Source organism: Stomoxys calcitrans, chromosome 4, assembly GCF_963082655.1.
Source record: "Stomoxys calcitrans chromosome 4, idStoCalc2.1, whole genome shotgun sequence".
NCBI classification, from domain to species: Eukaryota; Metazoa; Arthropoda; class Insecta; order Diptera; family Muscidae; genus Stomoxys; species Stomoxys calcitrans.
The window spans coordinates 90,520,317-90,545,059 of NC_081555.1; the positions used below are offsets into that span (position 1 = coordinate 90,520,317).

A 24,743-nucleotide genomic window follows, 5' to 3' on the forward strand; every position below is an offset into this window, starting at 1 on the left:
TGACTTCTTGAGCTCTAGTGGTCGCAATTATTATCCGATTTGCCTGAAATTTTCTCTCATGTCCATCAACATACGTGTGTATCATGGTCTGAATCGGTACAATGTACAATGTACAATGATTTATTTTATGACCTCCAGTATACTTGCCAAGCGTGGCCAGAGGTGGTCTTAAACCAGATGTAGCTGACATATACATAAAACCATCTCCCCATTGCACTTTTTGAACCATTAGAAGGCGCAGTTCTTGTCTGATTCGGTTGAAGCTTCTGCTTCTCCTTCAAATTACTTGCCAAATATGGTCAGAATCGGCCCATAACGTGATATAGCTCCCATATTTCTCGATTGTTTCCTATAAATGCTGGGCAAAAAACTTATCAAATGCGATCCATGGTGTAGGGTATATAAGATTCGGCCCTGCCGAACTTAGCACGCTTTTACTTGTTTCTTCTTAATTTTTTTTTAATTTTTGCCTGAATAAAATTTGAACGAAAGTGATTGTTTGGAAACTGGCAGAATTAAGTTACCAGCCCATTACGACAGAAAAATGGGAATCCCCCATTTATATTTTTATATAAAATTCATTCATTTCTTTTGTCTCTGTGACATGAATCACATTTTAGGCTTTTTGAAAATTATTAAAAAATTCGTTCTGTTCGTTCGGTTTGGTTCTAAATTTACCTGAACATTTTTTTCTAAATTTTCCGTAATTTATAATGGCACAATATCTGCTCAATCAATGGTTTTTTATTAGCATTCTGGTGATTTTCAAAGGTAAAAAAATAACCGTTGACGGCGTGCTTCTAATATTTATAAGAAATGCAAAAACTAAATAAATAAAAAAAATATTTGTATAGGGTTTTTCTATAAGAGCGCTAATTTTGTTTTTTAATAAAACGGTTGTGGTTTTCAAAGAAATGTTTATTTTTGTGAAAGAAGGTTCGATGCCATTATGTATGGAACTCAAGCATGCCCACCACGGGCATGCTTGCAGAAGTTCAGACTCCTAACCCAATTGTCGACGGTTTTCAAATATAAATCGCCTAATACTGCTGCTAGGAGGTCCCGCTAGCGGAGAGGTCAGCATGTCTGCCCCTGACGCTGAACGCCTGTGTTCGAATCCTGGCGAGACCATCAGAGAAAAATTTTCAACGGTGGTTTTTCCCTCTGGCTAGCAACATTTCTGAGGTACTATGCCATGTAAAACTTCTCTCGAAAGAGGTGTCGCACTGCGGCACGTCGTTCGAACTCGGCCATAAAAATCACTCCCCTTAACATTGAGCTTAAAACTTGAATCGGACTGCACTCATTGGTGTGTGAGAAGTTTGCCCCAGTTCCTTAGTGGAATGTTCATTAGCAAAATTTGTATTTAATACTGCTGCGATTTCGCGTTAAAATTCGATCGAAGTTCATCAACCGACCATAGGCTTGACGTAGCCCTATAGGAAGTGGTCTAAAGTCATCAAATCGCACGACCGCGGCAGCCAATCCACTGGACCATTTCGTGAGATAAAACGTTCTCCATACTTGGTTTCCAATAAACTGATTGTGGCATTCGCTGTATGGCTTGTGGCGCCGTTCTGTTGCAACCAGATGTCCTCCAAGTCCATATCATCTAATTGGGGCCAAAAATATTCCGTTATCATTGAACCATAGCGATTCCCTTTCGCAGTTACATGCCGGTCTTGTACATCACACACCCAATGACGCCACTGGCCAATAAACCGCACCAAACCGACATTTTTTCGGGATGCAATGACTCATGGAGTACATGTGGGTTACTGTCTGGCCAATAACGCATATTTCGCTTATTGACGAAGTCTCTCAGCCAGAAATGAGCCTTATTGCTGAAGCTCTTAACGTTGAGGCCACTGACTCCGAGTTTGGGAAGTAAATTTTAATAATTTCTACTCGTTGTTGGCATGAATATTTTTCCATCTTGAAATGGCACAACTTATTGAAGAGAAATGTCAAAGGAGCGGTAAAACAAATGGCGTCACTTGCTGTCCCTATCGATCTACTTTTGAAATGGCCCTTATGCAGGGCTTTATCAAATGTAGACCGATAGGTCTGTCTGCCAACTGTCTCTTAACAATTTTTTCCCGTCCCAGCTCTGAGTACTTCATCCGTTTGCTACCTACAAGATCATCAAATTCGTGATGAATGGCGCTTGATTTTGCAATTCCAAGATGATGAACTTAAACTTTTGCGCCAAAGAGATATAGCCGACAATACCACCTTGTATTTTGTGTGTGGAGAACATGAAGTTACCGAAATGAAATGTGAAAATGGTCACCTGAATGGTGAAATGCCTTTGCCGCATTGTTACAATCGACCCATGCCTGTGTTGAAAGCAGAAACTGATGCAGATTTGTGTCCACATCAACTTTATCGTGTGGGATTCAATATTAAATGTAGAGATCAAGAATATTTCCACACCACCTATTTGGTGTGCTTTGATCATAGGCAAATGAGATGCAAATTTACCATCAATGAGGCGTATCCTTTCGGTAATGTAAAAAAATACACATTTATTTAGTAGGCCTTTTAAACTTTGTCTGTCCCCTTCCCTATAGTCCAAGGTAGACCTAGAGACATGCGTTTCGATCCCGACGAGATTTTCACCATGAACATTTTCGCTGCCTATAATAAGCGTAGCATTTTATCCCGCTTCAATGGCCTTTTGGGTAGTCAGCAAACGTTTATGGGCTACGATGAGCAAGTGCGTCGCTTCGATCGCGGCCATTTAACCCCCGCTGGAGATTTTATGCTAAATACTCTGATAAGTTCCACGTTCAAGATGATAAATGTCATACCGCAATTCCATGCAATCAACGATGGCAATTGGAGACTCATGGAAGAGTGGGCCCGCAATCCCCTCAATACGCCCAGCAAAGTTTGTAGTGGGGCCTTTGATTGGGTCCTTCAACTGCCCAATTCGAATGGCGACGATGTTGAAATTTACTTTAGCGATCGGCTAATACCAGTACCTTTGTGGACCTATAAGGTTGTTTTAAGCCGCGATGGCGTGAGAACTGTTTTCCTGCAATACAATAATATTCACGATCAAAGAGCGCCACCTCAAATTCCTGGGGATATTTGCAGAATTGTAGCGTGTCCTTCAAGTATCTTTTTGACACAATCGAATTTTCTTGGCTACACGTATTGCTGTGGGCAGGTGCATTTTATGAACCAAGTTGTACCAAATCTGAGGGGGTATTGCTGAAGCAAAGGAGATTTTTTATAAACGGTTGACTCATTTTAGCCAACAGTGAAAAACTTATTTTTGAATGGATATTTAAGTGCTGATGATAAAAAAAAAGTAATGCCTTCAAATAAAAAACCAGTAAGGAAAGGCAGAAGTCGGGCGGTGCCTTCTAAATCAGAAAGTGATTCCGAGTCGATCGGTATACTTATCAATGGGTCTATCTCTCTTCCTTTTGGGTGTTGCAAACAAATGCACCAAGTTATAATACCCTGTACCACAGTAGTGGTGTAGGGTATAATGATGTATATCTAAGACTTATATTTTTGAGAATAGATTACTTAATCTCTCTAATAGAATATTAAGAACAACAAGTAAAAGCATGCTATGTTCGGCCGGGCCGAATCTTATAAACCCTCCACCATGGATCCCATTCGTCGAGTTCTTTTCCCGGCATCTCTTCTTAGGCAAAAAAGGATATAAGAAAAGATTTGCTCTGCTATTAGAGCGATATCAAGATATGGTCCGGTTTGGACCACAATTAAATTATATGTTGGGGACCTGTGTAAAATGTCAGCCAATTTGAATAAGAATTATGCCCTTTGGGGGCTCAAGAAGTAAAATAGACAGGTCGATTTATATGGGAGCTGTATCAGGCTATAGACCGATTCAGACCATAATAAACACGTATATTTATGGTCATGAGAGGATCCGTCGTACAAAATTTCAGGCAAATCGATAGTAATTGCGACCCCTAGAGGCTCAAGAAGTCAAGTCCCCAGATCAGTTAATATGACAGCTATATCAGATTATGAACCGATTAGAACCATACTCAGCACAGTTGTTGGAAGTCATAGCGAAACACGTCGTGCAAAATTTTATTCCAATCGGATAATAATTGCGCCCTCTAGAGACTCAAGAAGTCAAGATCCCAGATCGGTTTATATGACAGCTATATCATGTTATGGACAGATTTGAACCATACTTGGCACAGTTGTTGGATATCATAACAAAATACTTTTTGCAAAATTTCATTCAAATCGAATAATTTCATTCAAATAGAGGTTCAAGAAGTCAAGATTCAAGATCGGTTTATATGGCATCTATATAAGGTATTGACCGATTTGAACCTAACTTAGACCAGTTGTTGGAAGTCATAGCCAAACACGTCATGTAAAATGTCATTCAAATCGGATAAGAATTGCGCCCTCTGGAGGTTCAAGAAGTCACGACCCAAGATCGTTTATATGGCAGCTACATTAGGTTATGGACCGATTTGAACCATACTTGGCACAGTTGTTGAAAGTCATTGCGAAACTCCTTTTGCAAAATTTCATCCAAATCGGATAGGAATTGCGCCCTCTATAGGCTCAAGAAGTCAAGACCCCAGATCGGTTTATATGACAGCTATATAAGGTTAGAGACCGATTTTAACCATACTTTGCACAGTTGTTGGAAGTGATACCAAAACACCACGTGCAAAATGTCAGTCAAATCGGACTAAAAATGCGACCTCTAGAGGCTCAAGAAGTCAAGACCCAAGATCGGTTTACAAGACAGCTATAACAGGTTATGGACAAATTTGAACCATACTTTGTGCAGTTGTTGGAAGTCATAACAAAACATGTCATGCCAAATTTCAGCCAAATCGGATAGGAATTGCGCCCTCTAGAGGCTTAAGAAGTAAAAGAGGGAGATCGGTTTATATGGGAGCTGTATCAGGCTATAGACCGATTCGAACCGCTTTTAACCCGTACGTTGGATGTTATGAGAGAAGCCGTTGTTCAAAATTTCAGCCTAATTGGATAATAATCACGTCTTCTCGAAGTCAAGATCCCAGATCGGTTTATATGACAGCTATATCAGTTTATAAATCGATTTGAACCATACTTTGCACAGTTGTGGAAAGTCATAACGTAACACGTTTTGCAAAATTTCAGCGAAATCGAATAGGATTTGCACCCTCTAGAGGCTTAAGAAGTCAAAACCCCAGATCGGTTTATATGACTTTGCACAGTTGTTGGAAGTGATACCAAAACACCACGTGCAAAATTTCAGTCTAATTGGACTAAACTTGCGTCCTCTAGAGGCTCAAGAAGTCAAGACCCAAGATTGGTTTATTTGGCAGCTATATTAAAACATGGACCGATATGGCCCATTTACAATCCCAACCGACCTACACCTATAAAAAGTATTTGTGCAAAAATTTTAAGAGGCTTCTTTTATTCCTTCGAGGTTTAGCGTGCTTTCGATGGACTGACGGACGGATGGATGGACGAACGGACGGACGGACGGACAGACGGACGGACAGACGGACAGACGGACGGACGGACGGACGGACAGACGGACGGACGGACGGACGGTCAAGAATATATATACTTTATAGGGTCTGAGACGAATATTTCGAGGAGTTACAAATAGAATGACGAAATTAGTATACCCCCATCCTATGTGGTGGAGGGTATAAAAACAAAAATTTATTATTTTGCATTCTATGCAAATGTCTTTGAAAAGATTTTTAGGAAATTTTGTATTTTCATGGAGATTTGGTCTGTAAGAAATTTTTTCTTTAGAAAACATTTCCTTGAAATATTGTCTTTAGAAAAAAATTCATGAAAATTTTGTCTTCAGAGGAAATGTCATAGAAGTTTTGTTCTAAGAAAAAAATTCTTGGAATTTTTTTTTTAAGGAAAATTCTACCTTAAAAAAATTTTTAGGAAATGTTGTTTTTAGAGAAAACTACAATAGCTAAAGCGTCCCGCTCCGCTGCCGCTTCATTTACTTTATACTTTATTCACTTTAATTGGCTATGATAGAATATTTGTTCCACTAGCCGAACGTAGAATAGCGTTTCAAGCACCTCGATCTTCTGCGCTCATTCTGAAATCTCTGACACCAAGTTTCGAGATGTCTCCCACCACTTGATCTTTCCATCGGGCTTTTGGTCTTCCCGGTTTGTGTGTACCACCGTGTTTGCCTGCAAAGGACTTTTTTGCTGGAGCTTCTTCATCCATTCTGACAACATGACCTAGCCAACGCAGCTTTTGTATTTTGATGCGTACAGGAATTTCGTGCTCTTCTGCCGAATATCTTTAGTTTGAGCCCCACATTACCATTGGTTTAAGGGGAGTTTGTGTGATGAGGCGTTCTTCAAACACTTAGCCCAAAATTGGATATCAAATTTGTTTTCTAATCTTAAATACTTTTTATTTGAGCCCCATATTGTCATTATCGTTAAATTTTTGATTACTTTTGAGCTATACTCCCTAATACCTTTTATTTGAGCCCTATATTGCCACGGTCGGTAAATATCTCCGATTTGGTGTTGTTTTGCGGAGTGGTGTGATCCCTCAAACACTTAGTCCTGAAAAAATATCATCATCGTGCTCTACTCTCAAATATCATTTATTTGAACCACATATTGCCATTGGTTTAAGGGAGGTTTATGGGATGAGGCATTCTCCAAACACTTGGATCCAAACGGCCCCTCAACCTCTTGCTCCCACATTTGTATATCAGATTCCTGTTCTACTCTCAAATACCTTTTATATGAGCCCCATACAGCCATGGTCAGTAAATATGTCCTGTTTGGGGGAGTTTTGGGGTGGGGATGAACTCCCAGAAACTTGGTTCCGAAAGTGAGTATTAGTTTCTTGGAAAAAAGCGGTTCAGATTTGGATATAGCTCCCATATATATGTTCGTCCGATTTACAGTAATAATGCAATAAAATTGTCATTTGTTAACCGATTTTCTGGAAATTTGTCAGGAGGGATTTTCTTATGACTGTCGATATTGCTGGTGAATTTCATAGAAATCGATTCAGATTTAGTTATATCTCCCATATATATGTTCGTCCGATTTGCAGTTATACATCAATAAAATGGTCAGTTGTTAACCGATTCTCTGGGAATTTGACAGGAGGGTTTTTCTTATGACTCTCGATATAACTGGTAAATCTCATAGAAATCGATTCAGATTTAGATATAGCTTCCATATATATGTTCGTCCGATTTGCAGTTATACAGCAATAAAATGGTCAGTTGTTAACCGATTCTCTGGAAATTTGACTGGAGGGTTTTTCTTATGACTCTCGATATTACTGGTAAATCTCATAGAAATCGGTTGGATATAGCTCCCATATATATGTTCGTCCGATTTGCAGTAATACAGCAATAACATGGTCATCTGTTAACCAATTCTCTCGAAGTTTGACGGAAAGGATTCCCTTACGACTCTCAATGTTACTGGTGAATTTCATAAAAATCGATTCAGATTTGGATATAGCTCCCATATATAGTTCGTCCGATTTGCAGTAATAAAACGGGCATTTGTTAACCGATTCTGTGGAAATTTGGTAGGAAGGATTTTCTTATGACTCTCGATATTACTGGTGAATTTCATAGAAATCGGTTCCGATTTTGATATAGGTCTCATATATATATAACGCCCGATTTTCACTCCTAAACCCACTGCAAGCACATTTATTGACCAATCTTCCCAAAATGTTGTATAACGGTTTCCTTGACGATTTTCGCAATATCCATAAAGTTTGGTCGAAATCGGTTCAGATTTAGATATAGCTCCCATATATACGTTCGTCAGATTTTGTGTAATTTGTTGTCATTTGTCAACCGTAGTTATTACATTTTGAACATATTTGATTTGCTCGGTTACATCCGATGTCCATCAAAATTGGTTCAGAATCAGATGTAGCCCCCTCTTTTTTCTATAGGGTAGGTGTAGGGTATTATAAAGTCGGCACCGCCCGACTTTTGCCTTTCCTTACTGGTTTTTGTTAGAATTTCGCATTGCACAATCTCCGTAGTGTCGCTATGTGACACCCCGTTTTGAATCGGCATAAAAAACAGGTCACTAATCTATCACTGAGCTAAAACTTGAATAGGATATCACTAATTGGAGATTAGAGAAAAATCTTGCTGAAGCTCCTTAGTTGGGCTGTCGTTGTCCATGGTGCAATAACCACTTTTCGTTCTAATTAAAAAAACTAAGCTCTATTTATTTCAATGTTAGTGTCATAGGAAAGATTCATTGCCAGATGGTTCAAAGGCCCTTTCGAACGATGTAAATTCTTACAGCATTTCTACACTATTTAAGTTTTCGAATACGAAGCAATTTTTACTGCAATCTATTATTTTGCCAAGAAATATTTATGTAATTTTTATTGAAATGTAACATAGTTTCAATAAAATCTGAATGAATATCTTTCGTCGCTGTGGCAAGATGAATTGCCAATAGCCATGCGTTGTTATGCCCATTAGCCATTGTTGTTTAGCCTGATTTACTCTAAGTTGACAAATTGACATCATAGCCAAGATAAACAACAACTTGAATACAAATTTTTATAATTTTATGCACATTTTATACAACTTATTGAATGATTTGCTAAAAAATTGGTCATTTGTAATCTGAAGCCACATGGCGCAGATTAATATAAAACCACAAAAATTCAAATGGTACTTCTTGTTGCATTATGTTAGAGATAAAATGTGACAAAAATTGGATTAAATTGTCACACATACGAGTATACCGACAAGAGTCTGCCTTGGAGACTAATTGATTTTTTTCCAACTTTTGGAAAATGTATGAAAATAAGAAAATAAATGTTGTCAGGCACCAAACAGATTTATCTAAACAGTCAAAATCATTAATTGATGAATAATGTGAACACCACCACCGTGAGATAGGGTGTATAGTGATTTAGTCATTCCGTTTGCAACACCTCGAAATATCAATTTCCGACCCTACAAAGTATATATAATTTGAATCGTCGTAAAATTTTGAGGCCAACCAACGATGTCCGTGTGCCTGACCATCTGTCCGTCCGTCTGTTGTTATCTCTCTAAGCCTTCAAAATTGAGATATTGACCTGAAATTTGGTACAGATACGTGTTTTTGATGCACGCTGGTTATGTTCTTGAACGGGCCATATCGGACCATATTTGGATATAGCTGCCATATAGACCGATCTGCCGATTAAGGGTCTAATGCCTATAAAAACATTATTTTTCATCCGATTTTGTTGAAATTTGAAATGGTGAGTTGTTTTAGGCCTCCCAACAGCTGGCCTAAATATGGTTCAGATCGGACTATATTTAGATATAGCTAGCATATAGACCGAACTGCCGATAGAGGGTCTGAAACCCATGAAAGCTTTATTTATTACCTGATTTCTCTGCAATTTAAAACTGTGGGTTATTTTAAGCCTCCCGACATTTGACCTAAATATGGTACAAATCGGACCATATTTAGATACAGTTGTCATATAGACCGATCTCCCGATAAGGGGTCTGAAGCCAATAAAAGCTTTATTTTTTACCCAATTTTGTTGAAATTTAAAATAGTGGGTTATTTTAATCCTCCCGACATTTGACCCAAATATGGTACAGATCGGACCATATTTAGCTACAGCTGTCATATAGACCGATCTCCCGATAAAGGGTCTGAAGGCCATAAAAGCTTTATTTATTACCCGATTTCGCTGAAATTTGAAACAGTAAGTAGGTTAAGACCTCCCAACATCCGATCTAAATATGGTTCAGATCGGATTATATTCAGATATAGGTGCCATATAGTCCGATCTCCCGATAAAGGGTCTGAAGCCCATAAAAGCTTTGTTGTTTTGTTACCCCAATACGCTAAAATTTAAAACTGTGGGTTATTTTAAGCTTCCCGACATTTGACCCAAATATGGTACAGATCGGACCATATTTAGATACAGCTGTCATATAGACCGATCTGCCAATAAGGGGACTGTAGCCCATAAAAGTTTCATTTATTACCCGATTTTGTTGAAATTTTGAACAGTGAGTAGGTTAAGACCTCCCAACATTCGACCTAAATATGGTTCAAAACGGACTATATTTAGATATAGCTGCCATATAGACCGATCCGCCGATAAGGGGACTATAGCCCATAAAAGCTTTATTTATTACCCGATTTCGCTGAAATTTGGAACAGTGAGTTTTTTTGCGGCTTACGATATCCGCCCTTAATATGGTACTGATCGGTCTATAGTTGGAAAATGGCTACCAAAAAGACCAATATTTTGGTCTACAAAATTTAACAATGACTTGTACTTATTAGACCTCTCAATATCCGTGTCGAATTTGTTTCAAATCGGACCATATTTCGATAAAGCAGCTATGGTGGAGGGCACCGTAGCGCAAAGTTCAGCATGTCCGCCTATGACGCTGAACGCCTGGGTTCGAATCCTGTCGAGACCATCAGAAAAAATTTTCAGCTGTGGTTTTCCCCTCCTGATGCTGGCAACATTTGTGAGGTACTATGCCATGGAAAACTTCTCTCCAAAGAGGTGTCGCACTGCGGCACGCCGTTCGGACTCGGCTATAAAAAGGAGGCCCCTCATCATTGAGATTAAACCTGAATCGGACTGCACTCATTGGTATGTGAGAAGTTTGTCCCTGTTCCTTAGTGGAATGTTCAGGGGCAAAATTTGCAATTTGCTATGGGGGCCCGAGGTGGTGGGTATTTAAAGCTCGGCCCGGCCAAACTTAATGTCTTTTTACTTGTTTCTTTTACAGCGTTTTAGCAATGTAATGCTGTTCGATATACCTGATTCTCTTTCCAGCTTCCTAAGAAGTGCTGGGAATGTCAGTTCTATCTATTACAGCATCTTGTTGCACTTTCGCCCGATTGTGCTGCCGGTGCTTACTCCTCAGTCCCCTTCGTCATGGCCCGGATTGCCTTCTCGGCCTTCTTGTAAGCTTAGCAAAGCCTTCGCTCACTACTGCCGTCATCCCGCTGTCTTTCGATTTCGCTGTTTAATTGACACTGTTGCTGACTGAATCTGAAACCAACTTTTACTTAAGGGCTGAGTACGAACTGCGCATCCCTCTGCGCATCCCTTTGCGCATCCCTCTGCGCATCCCTTTGCGCATCCCTCTGCGCATCCCTCTGCGCATTCTCCCATGTGTTAGTCCGACTTCCGGTTGAGTGCTTGAAGAATTATTCTCTACTACACACCTTAAGTAGTGGAGGACAACATGCTATGGCCTGATGGCACCATGGCAGCTGTTGGGTCTTTGGAGTTCATTTTGAGCCTTCTTCTGAAAAGCTTCAAACTTTTTGCGTAATAGTTAGGACATATTCCGAGATACATATATTTTTTTTTTTTGTAAAAAATATCGCTAAATTGTAATTTTCAAAAATAAAATTCTTAAATTTTAGTTACGTTAAAATTTTAATTATCACAGTAATTTTCGTCAGCTTCCATATTTAGATGAACTAAATAACAAAAGTAAATTCGTCGGTATTAGACTTCATATCATTTTCATAATTTATTCGAAATGTCTTATGTTGCTCTATTATCTGTTGAATGAAATTTAGGTTTTTTTTTCAAATTTATGCGAATAAAACAGAGCTGTCACGAATGTTGCAAACAACTAAAATATGCTGCAATATATACAACAATGCTATTATCTTTTGCTTATTTTCCCGTGTTAAGTGTGTCCCATAATGAAAATGGCACATAAGTGGCCACTTGTTGCACACATGAAATCACTTTGGTGTGTTTAAATCCCGTCTATGGCCCGATATGAAATATGAATTAGTAACAAATTACCTAAACACATGTGAATGCTACAATTACACACATGTAATTTTTGTTATCTTGCACACAAGAAAAATGTTTATTTGTTGACATTATTATTATAAATATCTTTTTTTTTTTTGAAGAAAATCCACAACAATATATAACATTACACTATGTAAGTTTAGGCCATAATTGGTTGCCGAATTGCGAGCCCAATTGTTTTCGAGGGTTATGTGCGTGCCTAAGTCTTGAGTCTCCCCTCTAGTGGGGGTTTTGTTTTTCTAACCAAAGTTGAAATTGTTGAAAGCTTATCTTTTTTGTAACATCTGTAACAAATAAATGAGACATATGATTTATGCTAGTTTCTTATGCTTTTTTATACCCTTCACCATAGGATAGGGGTATACTAATTTCGTCATTCTGTTTGTAAGACCTCGAAATATGCGTCTAAGGCCCCATAAAGTACGTATATTCTTGATCGTCGTAACATTTTAAGTCGAACTAGCCATGTCCGTCCGTCTGTCTGTCGAAAACACGCAAACAACTCTGCCAGGTATGGTTCAAATCTCTTCATAACCTGATATAGCTGCCATATAAACCGATCTTGGGTCTTGACTTCTTGAGCTTTTAGAAGGCGGAATTCTCATCCGATTAGACTGAAATTTTACACAGAGTGTTTAGATATCACTTGCAACAACTGTGCGAAGCATGGTTCAAATCGGTCCATAACCTTATATAGCTGTCATATAAACCGATCTTGGGTCTTGACTTCTTGAGCCTCTAGAGTGCGCAATTCTTTTTCGATTAGAATGAAATTTGGCACGACGTGTTCTGTTATGATATCCAACAACTGTGCCAAGTATGGTTCCTATCGGTCCATAATCTGATAAATCTGCCATATAAACCTATCTGGGGTCTTGACTTCTTGAGCCTCTCGAGGGCGCAATTCTTATCCGATTGGAATGAAATTTTGCACATAGTGTTTTGTTATGATATCCAACAACTGTGCTGAGTATTGTTCAAATCGGTATATAACCTGGTATTGCTGCCTTATAAATCGATCTTGGGTCTTGACTTCTTGAGCCTCTAGAGTGCGCAATTCTTATCCGATTTGAATGAATTTTTGCACGAAGTATTTTGTTATGATATCCAACATCTCTGCCTGGTATGGTTCAAATCTGTTCATAACCTGACATAGCTGCCATATAAACCGATCTTGGGTCTTGACTTCTTGAGCCTCTAGAGAGCGCAATTCTCGCCCGATTTGACTGAAATTTTGCGCGACGTGTTTTAATATGATATCCATCAACTGTGCTAAGTATGGTTCAAATCGGTCTATAACCTGATATAGCTGCCATATAAACCGATCTTGGGTCTTGACTTCTTGAGCCTCTAGAGAGCGCAATTCTCGTCCGATTTGACTGACATTTTGCACATAGTGTTCTGGTATCACTTCCAACATTTATGTGTAGTATGGTCCAAATCGATCCATACCCTGATATAGCTGCCATATGAACCGATCTGGGATCTAGAGTTCTTGAGCCTCTAGAGAGCGCAATTCTCATCCGATTTGGCACAGATTTTGTACAATGGCTTCTCCCATGGCCTTTAATATATGTGTGCAATATGGTCTAAATCGATCTATAGCTTGACGCAGCTCCCATTTAAACCGATCTCCCAATCTTGCTTCTTGAGCCTCGAATCGGACTATAACATGGTATAGCTACTCTTCCTCCTCCGTCCATATTCATTATTCTTTGTTTGCCGCAAAGAACTCGACACATGCGATCCATGGTGGAGGGTATATAAGATTCGACCCGGCCGAACTTAGCACGCTCTTACTTGTTTTGTTTTTAACTCATTGTATCATAGTGGCTTCTAAAATTAATGGACATGTCTCTTAAAATATATGTGAAGCGTACGTGTCATATATTTAAAGTCCATCAGATTCCACCTGGATCAAATTTGAATATATGATTTGTACTCTACTCTCACAGTCTCCTTATTTTGTCGCATCTTGGCCGGGTCAACCTTCGTGTCTGATTGAGAAGGTCTTGGCACATTTTCAGATTTGTATTTAACTCTCATAGTTCTTCCATTTGAGTCCCGTTTTGCCTCCGTCGGTCTAACTTTCCGTTTGGACGATCTTTGGCGGGCTGAGATACTAAGTAGCTAATATGACTTTAGGAAGCGTTCTTAACTTCATGAGACTTTAAGTGTGCCATGTTGTCTTGGACGGCTTACATGTCAGTTCTGAGTTTTGTTCTACCCACCACCATAGAATAGGGGGTATATTCATTTATCCATTCCGTTTGCAACACATCGAAATATCAATTTCCGACCCTACAAAGTATATATATTTCGGATCGTCGTAAAATTCTAAGACGATCTAGTCATGTCCGTCCGATTGTATGTTGAAATCACGCTACAGTCTTTAAAATAGAGATATTGAGCTGAAACTTTGCACAGATTCTTTTTTTTTTTGTCCATAAACAGGTTAAGTTCGAAGATGGGCTATATCGGACTATATCTTGATATAGCCCCCATATAGACCGATCCGCCGATTTAGGGTCTTAGGCCTATAAAACCACATTTTTTACCCAATTTTGCTGAAATTTGGGACAGTGAGCCACTCCACATACTTCTTCAATTTGGTTCAGATCGGTTCAGATTTGGATATAGCTGCCATATAGACCGATCCCTCGATTTAAGGTTTTAGCCCGTAAAAGGCGCATTTATTGTCCCATGTCGCCGAAATTTGAGACTATGAATTATGTTAGGCCCTTCGACATCCTTTTTCAATTTGGCTCAGATCGGTTCAGATTTGGATATAGCTGCCATATAGACCGATTTCTCGATTTAAGGTTTTGGCCCATAAAAGGCGAATTTTTTCTCCGATTTTGCCGAAATTTGGGACAGTAAGTTGTGTTGGGACCTTCGACATTCTTCTTCAATTTGGCTCAGATCGGTTCAGATTTGGATATAGCTGCTATATAGACCGATCTCTAGATTTAAGGTTTTAGCCCATAAAAGGCGCATTTATTGTCCGATGTCGCCGAAATTTGGGACAGTGAGTTATATTAGGCCCTTCGACATCCTTCTTCAATTTGGCTCAGATCGGTTCAGATTTGGATATAGCTGCCATATAGACCGATTTCTCGATTTAAGGTTTTTGGCCCATAAAAGGCGCGATTATTGTCCGATGTCGCCAAAATTTGAGACAATGAGTTATGTTAGGCCCTTCGACATCCTTCTTCAATTTGGCTCAGATCGGTTCAGATTTGGATATAGCTGCCATATAGACCGATATCTTGATTTATAGTCTTGGTCCCATAAAAGGCGCATTTATTGTCCGATGTCGCCGAAATTTGGGACAGCAAGTTGTGTTGAACCTTTGACATTCTTTTTAAATTTGGTTCAGATTTGGATATAGCTGCCATATAGATCGATATCTCGATTTAAAGTCTTGGCCCCATTAAAGGCGCATTTATATTCCATTTTCACTGAAATTTGACACAGTGACTTATGTTAGGGTTCTCGACATCCGTGTCGTATAAGGTTCAGATCAGTTTATAGCTGTTATGCGGCATAAGTTATACATATTTCACCGGATTTTGGCGATGGGTGGCTTACATATACACCCGAGGTGGTGGGTATCCAAAGTTCGCCCCTGCCGAACTTAACGCCTTTTTACTTGTTTGGCACTACTTTCCCTTAACTTGTTATGGTACTTACGTTTTTTTTTACAAGATCTCATACTTTTAAATAAATTCTCATAACCCTGTACATATTTAATAGATTTTAATTAATAAAATATATATACGTAAAAAAATTCAAATTCAGTAGACTCCTTTCCTTTTTTTATAATTTTCTTGGTTATCTGAATAGCATATCAATAGCTCATTTTTCATTTAATAAATTGGGTGCCTTACCCAAGGGTTGCCTTTGCACAATTTGCTATATTCATTTGCAATAAAGCGACGAGCAGGCATAGCTCTTTGGAAGTAATTGCCGGGTTCATTGGGATTTTCTTGTTCAACATATTCGACAGCATCGCCCAAGATTTTAATGGCTTCTTGTACGTTGTTCAAATTGACGCAGCTTCTTCCGTATTTGATAATATCATGTGTAATCGTTGAGTATTCGCTAAGGAAATTTGGTTCTGTTTGAATTGCACCGGATTTACTTGGGCAAGAGTACGACAGGTCATGGCATTCGGGCACGGCAAGTAACATTTTCCCAACTGTGGCTTCAATTGCTCGGAGAACCTTTACCGATTCGATTTCGTGAGTTTCGAATAATGTTGATCTAGCTTTTAAATCTTTTTCCACTTCATTCTCGATTTCAACTATTTTCTGAAGAGCCAAAGGATCACAACTTCTTTCCATGCAGTTCATGGTCAAAACTTGTTTTTCATAGGCATTGAGATAACCGTTGATGACCGCCAAATCATATCCATCATTGAGAGCCTGTGCCAAATTTACAGCGACAGCAACGCAGAGCAAAGCTGAAATATTTGGTAATTAATTGAAATTCTTTTGCTTGGTTGATTATCTCAAATAAAGCTTACCACTGTATGCCAAATTGATGTTGAATTTTGCCATATCTGATTGAACGATTTTTTTTACTAAAATGATGATTTGTCAGGGTCCTGCTTTATATAGGTTTATTAATTCAAAAAATCTGTACACGAATACCCTAAATAAATATTTAAAAATTTGGTTGTCTTGCTTTTAACTTTTTCTTCAAAAATGCTCTTGTTGGCGCACAGACATCGGATCAATTTTTAAATTGTCAACAATAGACCAATGGTGAATTGTCCCAGACGGGCAAACATGTGTTCAGGTGTTTGGAGTATAATATATTTTCTAACGACTATTGTATTTGTTTTGACATCTGAAGAATACAAGTAACAAAGTACTCCCAATTAATTTATTAATTTAGCATAATATAAAATTTGGGGAATTTTGTGCAAGAAAAAACATATTTCGATTAACTTCTTTCAAATAATTTCTAATGGCTATAAAACGTTGTTACTATATGAGCAGATTCCTGAAACACTTTGCCAGACTCCAAAATTTTCAAATTAATCGGAATGAATTTTTTTTTGGTTAGCACAAAGTTAGAGTAGATATTGAATTTTATAAATCTCCTAGCCGAATCGGGCCCGCTCCGCTGCGCCTTCTTTAACTCTCTAATATCCTTTTTGGGTGGGGACACTTCGCCCTGAATGCGGATATCGAATTAGTGCCATTTGCAGCCTATGACCCTGAACGCGTTTGAATCCTGGCGAAAACATCGAACAAAGCGGTGTTTATCCCCTCTTAATGTTGGCGACATTTGCGAGGTACAATGCCACGCATGGTCATTTAAAAAATGTTCCCCAAAGAGGTGATGCACTGTGGCACGCCGTTCCGACTAGGCTATAAAAATAGTCCCTTATCATTGAGTTTAAACTTGAGTCGAAAAGCACTCGTTGAGAGAATTTGAACCTTCTCGGTTCCTGGTGGTAATGTTCTCATTTGAGGAGGAATGGCACCTCAGACATTTCGCCTCAAATATGGATATCAAATTCGTGCTGCACTTCCAAATTCCTTTAATTTGAGCCCCATATTGCCATGGCCGGTAAATATGAAAAGTTTGGAGGGTGTTATGGGGCTGGGGCGGCCACCGGCACATTTTACTGAAAATAGATATGAAATTTGTTCCTTATTCCCAATGTAAATGAAGTTCAGTTTAGGGGGCGCTTTAGGGCATACCCCAAAACACTTGGCTATAAAATTTGGATATCATAATCGTTTTCTATTCTCAAATAGCTTTCATTTGAGTCCCATATTGTCATAATGGGTCAAATAACCCATTATGAGAAAAAGTGCCACCTAGACTGGGTAGACGCTAAACCCAAAAAACCCAAATTTTAATACCATATTCGTGTTCTGGTCTTCAATACCTTTCATTTGATATCCTTGTTGTGCCCATCAGTCCACTTTCGGATATGGGTGGCGTTTTTGCGGTAAAGGGGAGGGTCCGCCTCCACCCGATATTTGAAAATTATATAGCCTATGTTTCCTTCCAGACAAACGTTCACAATCTATGAAACTGTTAAGAAAAACGGTTAAGCCGAGTATCTTATAGCCATAATGAGGGGTGGCATGACCCCCTATATAAAAATACAAATGCAAATTTTGCCCATGAACATTGCACTAAGGAACTGGGGCAAACTTCTCACATATCAATGAGTTGCAGTCCGATTCAAGTTTAAGCTGAATGATGAAGGGTTTCCTTTTCATAGCAGAGTCCGAAAGGCGGGCCGCAGTGCGACACCTCTTTGGAGAGAATTTTACATGGCATAGTACCTCACAAGTGTTGCCAGCATTAGAAGGGGGAAAACCACCGCTGAAAATGTTTTCTGATGGTCTCGCCAGGATTTGAACCCAGGCGTTCAGCGTTATAAGCGGACTTGCGCTACGATGGCCTCTCCCCCTAACCACCATACTTCAATCTGGCATTTTGTATGCCAGATTTGAAATCTACTCCCGAATACCTTTCATTTGAGCCCCATATTAAAATGAACGTCCAAAATGTCTGTTTGGAGCAGTTTTGGAGTTGGGGCAGACCGATGGGTACTTAAACTCAAAATTTTAATACCATATTCGTATTCTACTCTCCAATACCTTTCATTTGATACCTATATAGTCCCGATCGGTCCACTTTTGATTTTAGGTTGTGTTTTTGGCATAAGGGGGACGGTCCGTCCCCCTTCATATACCGAAAAATTTATATAGCATATGTTTCCTTCCATACTAACCTACACAATATGCGAAAATTTCAAGAAAATCGGTTCTGCCGTTTTTCAGTCAATACGGAACAAACAAACCGAGTCCCATATATCCGTGATTGGCTATTGTGCCCATTTTGGGCGTTTTTGTGGGGGTGACCCCCTATACTTCGACATGAATTTGTATGCCAGATTCGTTATCTACTCCCGCATACTTTTCATTTGATACCCATATAAACCTTATCGGTCCACTTTTGGTTTTGGGTGGTGTTTTTGGGGTAACGGTGGAAGGTTCGACCTTTTCCGTTATCAATAAATTAAAAGCCTATTCATACTTCCTGACCATATTCGTAATCTACTCCTGAATACCTTTTATTTGAGTCCCACATAGTCATGATCGTCAAATAAACCTATTTTAAGGGGTTTTGGGGCTGGGGCGGCCCCCCAGGTACTTGGACCCTACATTTATTATGAAATTCATACTCTACTCTTGAATACCTTTCATTTGAATCCCATATTGTCCCGATCGGTCCACTTTTGTTTTTGGGTAGTACTTTTGGGGTAAGGGGGAGGGTCCACCCCCCTTCCGATATCAACAAATTATATAGCCTATGTATCCTTCCAGACCAACCTACACAATCTGTGAAAATTTCAAGGTAATCGGTTCAGCCGTTTTTGAGTCTATACGGAACAAACAAACAAACCGACAAACAAACAAACACAAATTGAATTTTATATATAAATCTGGCTGAGCCCGGCCCACTCTGCTGCGCCCGATAATGCTATGTTGGAGGGGAGTACTCTTAATTTGGAAATTTCTGCCTTCTTTCAGTTGAAAATGTATTCCAATTTTCCTGTGGATTTTTGTACACTCAAATACCTCTTATATAAACCCCACATAGCAATGGTCAGTAATAGTCCTTCTTAGGTGTGATGGACCCCCAGAGACTTGGTCCCAAAAGTGAAAATCAGTTTCTTTCTCTACTCCCAAGTTTCTTTCATTTAAGATCCATATTGCCTTGGTCGCTAAATATGTCCGATTTGAGGGTTTTTTTGGGGGCGGCGTGATCCAAGAAACACTTTGTCCCACAATTGGATATCGGCTTCGTTTTCCACTCTCAAATACCTTTAATTTGATTCCCATATTGTAGTGGTTGGTCTATAAATCCGTTTGGTAGGGTTTGGCGGTGGGCGGCCCTCCCAGGCACCCCACCCCAGATTTTGATACTCAATTTGTATACCCACCACCGTAGGATGGGGGTATACTAATCTAGTCATTCCGTTTGTAACACCTCGAAATATTGATCTGAGACCCTATAAGTATATATATATATATTCTGGATCGTCTCGATATTCGGATTCGATCTAGCCATGTCCGTCCGTCCATCTGTCGAAATTACGATGGCAGTCGAACGCATAAAGCTAGCCGCATGAAATTTTGCACATATATTGGGTTGCCCAAAAAGTAATTGCGGATTTTTCATATAGTCGGCGTTGACAAATTTTTTCACAGCTTGTGACTCTGTAATTGCATTCTTTCTTCTGTCAGTTATCAGCTGTTACTTTTAGCTTGCTTTAGAAAAAAAAAGTGTAAAAAAAGTATATTTGATTAAAGTTCATTCTAAGTTTTATTAAAAATGCATTTACTTTCTTTAAAAAAATCCACAATTACTTTGTGGACAACCCAATATTACTAATTGATGTAGGTCGTTGGGGATTGCAAATGGGCCATATCGGTTTAAATTTGGATGTAGTTCCCATATAAACCGATCTCCCGATTTGCCTTTTTGAGCCCTTGGAAGCCCACGGTTTCCCTGAAATTTTGCATGTGATGTTCTGTTATGGCTTCTAACAACTTTGCCAAGTACGGTTCAAATCGGTATGTAACCTGATATAGCTCCCATATAACCCGATCTCCCGATTTGGCTTCTTGAACTCTTATAAGCCGCAATTTTTGTCCGATTTGGCTGAAATTTTGCATGTGGTGTTCTGTTATGAGTTCTAACAACTGTGTTAAGTACGGTCCAAATCGGTCTATAACGTGATATAGCTCTTATATAAACCGATCTCCCGATTTCACTTCGTGAGTCCCTGGAAGCCACAATTTTTGTCCGATTTGGCTGCAATTCTGCACGTTTTGTTTTTTAATGGCTTCCAATAACTGTGTCAAGTACGGTTCAAATCCGTCTATAGCCTGATATAGCTACCATATACCGATCTCCCGAATTGATTTGGCTAACATTTTGCATGTAGAGTTTTGTTATGACTTCCAACAACTGTGCCAAGTGAGGCCAAAATCGGTCTAAAACCTGATATAGCTCCACATATAAACCGATCTTCCGATTTGACTTTTTGCACCCTTAAAAGCCACAATTTTTGTCCGATTTGGCTTAAATTTTGCACATAGTTTTCTATTATGACTTCCATGTGGTGTTCCGTAATGACTTCCTACAACTGTGCCAAGTACCGTCCAAGTCGGTCTATAACCTAGTATAGCTCCCATATAAGCCGGTCTCTCGATTATCTTTGTTCAGTTCCTAGAAGTTTCATTTTTTGACGGTTTGACAAAGTTTGATTTATAGAATAAAATAATGTATTTAAAAAAATTTATTTTGTATAAATTTTTAGCAGAATCCATGGTGGTGGGATCCCAAGATTCGTCCCGGCGGAAATTAGCACGTTTTTAGTTGTTGTTTTTAGTTTACTGTAAGTGTGCAAACAAAATTTCGCTTAAACCGCCCTACCCATTTGCGAGATCTGGTTGTTTTTGAAAATTATGGTAAGGGGGAGGGAAACAAAAATTAATTTATATATATATAGATAGCTGAACCCGGTTGATCAAGTTGATCAACTAAATCCAATTGGATCCACTATATCCAATAGAAAATAGCCAGTAGATGACGCTATTTTAAATGTTAGTGCTACTCACTTGGAGTGGATCATCATGTGGTGGTTGTCTATAAATGACTATGTGACTACCTATTAAATAGTCACCATTTAGTCTTTTTAATAAATCAAATTAAATTGCCATATTAAACGATTTTCTGTAGTTAAAAAACTAATTTGCCAGTCAATATATTTGGTGCGGTGGCGATAGTTCTTGCAAAGATAATCTATTAAACCATGTAAAACTTTTTAACAAAAAAGTATTACCCAGCAGCACGTTGTTTGGTCTTGTCTATCGATGAGCTAAGAATGGTTGCAATCTTAACGTTTAGGTTTGCAACTCGGCTATCACGCTGAACGTCATACGTTTTGGGGTATGGGGGCCTACATTTATTTGTGTCCCCAAACATTAATTAAATCACACAGTGTCCTGTTAGGTCATTGTGATTGATCGACTGTTGTGGGGTGAGTCGGTCCGTTAGATACATGAGCAGAATAAATACATCAGATTCGCAGTCCACAGCCTTATACCTTGAATTTAACCCCATATTATCATGATTGGTGTATGCAGCCGTTTGGTGGAGGGTGTCAATGCGAAGGTTGTACTTGAATGATCAATCATTTGATCTCCCATTGTTTTAATTGGTCAAATAATCTATTGAAGCGATTTTTTAAGGTAAAGCGCCAACTAGATTCTTGGACACAAAGTTTAATGTCATATTCGTAATGCCCTCAAATACCTTTCATTTGAGTTTAATCCAGCTATGATCGAATAATATTTCCATTTGGGGATCTTATCTGGGATGGGGCGACCATCAATAATTTGTACCTCATTTTTTCCCGAATACCTTTTATTTGAGTCCTATATTGATATGTACGTCTAATATGTCTTTTGGGAACAATTTTCGGAATTGAGCGACCCCTTGGATACTTGGCCCAAGTTCTTATATCATATTCGTATTCTACTCTCCAATATCTATCATTTGATACCCATATAGTCACGGCCGTGGATGTAGCATGCGTCACGAAAAAAGTGCAATTTTTTTTGCAACAGAATATGTTGTTCGACATCACGCATCGCGAGCTCTTAAAAGGAAAAAAATTTTAACACTGAAGGTTTCGTTAGGTAAGGTTGAGAAGGTGCGGATATTAATCCACCTCCTGCCACTGTGGACCTACATCTAAGCCTGTAATCGGCTTGTTGTGCGCTCTAAATACTAAAAAAAGTTACCTCGAAAAAGAAAATCAAAGTTAGGAATACCGTGCTACTTACAAAATCCTTGATTGTTTTCAATGCCACTCCTCTAAGTTGGTTCATGTCTGATATTGTGTCCCCACCTATGTGCCATTATCTGTTAGCCGCGAAAGCCGGGCAATGACAAAGGAAATGCTCCAACATCTCATCATCTTCCCCATATGCTATCACTTGCCGCACCGATTTTGCATAAGTGATCTTGTAGTCCTACACTGACCTCCGAAAGCTAAACTAATCTCTTTCTTACTTCCTTTCAGCAATAGCCTCATCTTCTCACGATCTGAATTTCCCCATTGAATTTTCGCCGTCCTACCGACCGTTTCTTTATTCCACGAGGTTACATGCACATTTGTGACGCACGCCCTTAACTCGGACTGCGTCGATCCGAAAGGCTTCGGGCTAGCCAAGTTTATTACGGCAGTTATCTGTCAAATCTTCTGCTTTCTCATTTGCCCATACTCCGTTTTGGCGCGGCACCCAAACGATGCGGATCGTGCCATCCTCAGAGAAGGCATAAAATTCCTTCTTGAATTCCAAGACTGTTCGTGATCTTCCCTTCCTAGTTGTTATTGCTCTTATAGTCTCTTTACAGTCCGTAAAGATGTTCATACTTGACGTCCTCGCGTTAACACCACACCACCTCACGCATTCCGTGATCGCCCAGATCTCCGCCTAAAGGACCAGTTTCTGGTCAGGCAGTCCTAAACAGATCTCAGCCCCTGGGTTCTCAATGAAGACCCCCAGGCCCACTCAGTCCCCTACCAATACCAGAGTTCTGTCAATTGAAGACTGTGCCGCTGGCAGCAGTGTTTCGCACTCGACCTTAAGTGTAGTCTCAGATATCCGATCGGTAACTTCTTCCATTCTTTCCAGGTTTCCCATCGTCACCTCGATTATACCGCGATGGTATGAGCTGCTCCCATCCTCAATCCATTCTCCCATCGCCTTAAGTCTCATAGCCGCAGTGGCTGCCTCACACTTAATTTGTATGTCAATCGGTCGGATATCTAGAATAGTCTCCAGTTCCCCAAAGGGCGTAGTCCTCATCGCGCCGCCTATGCCAAGCCAACATGTTTTCTGAACCTGTTGTATGGTCCTTATGTTGCACTTTTTCTCCATAGCAGTCCACCAAACTATTGGGTTGCCCAAAAAGTAATTGCGGATTTTTCATATAGTCGGCGTTGACAAATTTTTTTACAGCTTGTGACTCTGTAAATGCATTCTTTCTTCTGTCAGTTATCAGCTGTTACTTTTAGCTTGCTTTAGGAAAAAAAATTGTAAAAAAAGTTAATTCTAAGTTTTATTAAAAATGCCTTTACTTTCTTTTAAAAAATCCGCAATTACTTTTTGGGCAACGCAATACTAAGGCGTAAGTAAGTATTGGTCTAATCGCGCTCTACAGGAGAGCGAGCCAGTTGCACTATCCTCGGATTCAGGTTCCATTTCGAGCCTACGGCCCGTCTATATAGTGCCCAACATCTGTAATCCTTTTCGGTACGCTTGTGAATGTGACATTTCCACTTCAGTTTCCTGTCCAAGATCACTCCTAAGTATTTGACCTTGTCAGATATCGAAATCGTTCTATTGAGGAAACGTGGTACGTTAAATTGGTTATCATTGAGACCTCTGGGTCTGGCCCAGTCATATGCCATATGCAAGACCCAAAAAGATAATAGCTAAAAAGTCACCATTTAGCAGTCTAGGTGCATAATTTTAGCCAAATCGAATAAGAATTGCGCCTTATAGGGCTTCAAGAATTACAATCAACAGATCGGCTTATGAACCGATTCAGAACATATTTGGCACGTATGTTTCAGGTCACAGCAGAAGTCGTTGAACAAAATTTCGGCCAAATATTTGGTTGCCCAAAAAGTAATTGCGGATTTTTTAAAGGAAAGTATGAACTTTAATCAAATATACTTTTTTTACACTTTTTTTCTAAAGCAAGCTAAAAGTAACAGCTGATAACTGACAGAAGAAAGAATGCAATTACAGAGTTACAAGCTGTGAAAAAATTTGTCAACGCCGACTATATGAAAAATCCGCAAC

General features: G+C 39.3%; 2 protein-coding genes across 2 annotated transcripts; one reads left to right on the forward strand and one right to left on the reverse strand.

Moving 5' to 3' along the window:
• The first annotated feature begins 657 nt into the window (after positions 1–657).
• Positions 658–3,359, forward strand: LOC106082880 (uncharacterized). Its single transcript, XM_013245620.2, has 3 exons — positions 658–771; positions 2,109–2,507; positions 2,574–3,359. Exons 1-3 carry the CDS (start codon positions 714–716, stop codon positions 3,221–3,223), a joined length of 1,107 nt encoding a protein of 368 aa, XP_013101074.2. The 5' UTR covers positions 658–713; the 3' UTR covers positions 3,224–3,359.
• Positions 3,360–15,659: 12,300 nt separating this feature from the next.
• LOC106082882 (uncharacterized) lies at positions 15,660–16,399 on the reverse strand. Its single transcript, XM_013245623.2, has 2 exons — positions 16,346–16,399; positions 15,660–16,282 (listed from the first exon to the last, which is right to left on the reverse strand). The coding sequence occupies exons 1-2, from the start codon at positions 16,377–16,379 to the stop codon at positions 15,687–15,689; spliced, it is 630 nt and encodes a 209-aa protein (XP_013101077.2). The 5' UTR covers positions 16,380–16,399; the 3' UTR covers positions 15,660–15,686.
• Positions 16,400–24,743: the final 8,344 nt, after the last annotated feature.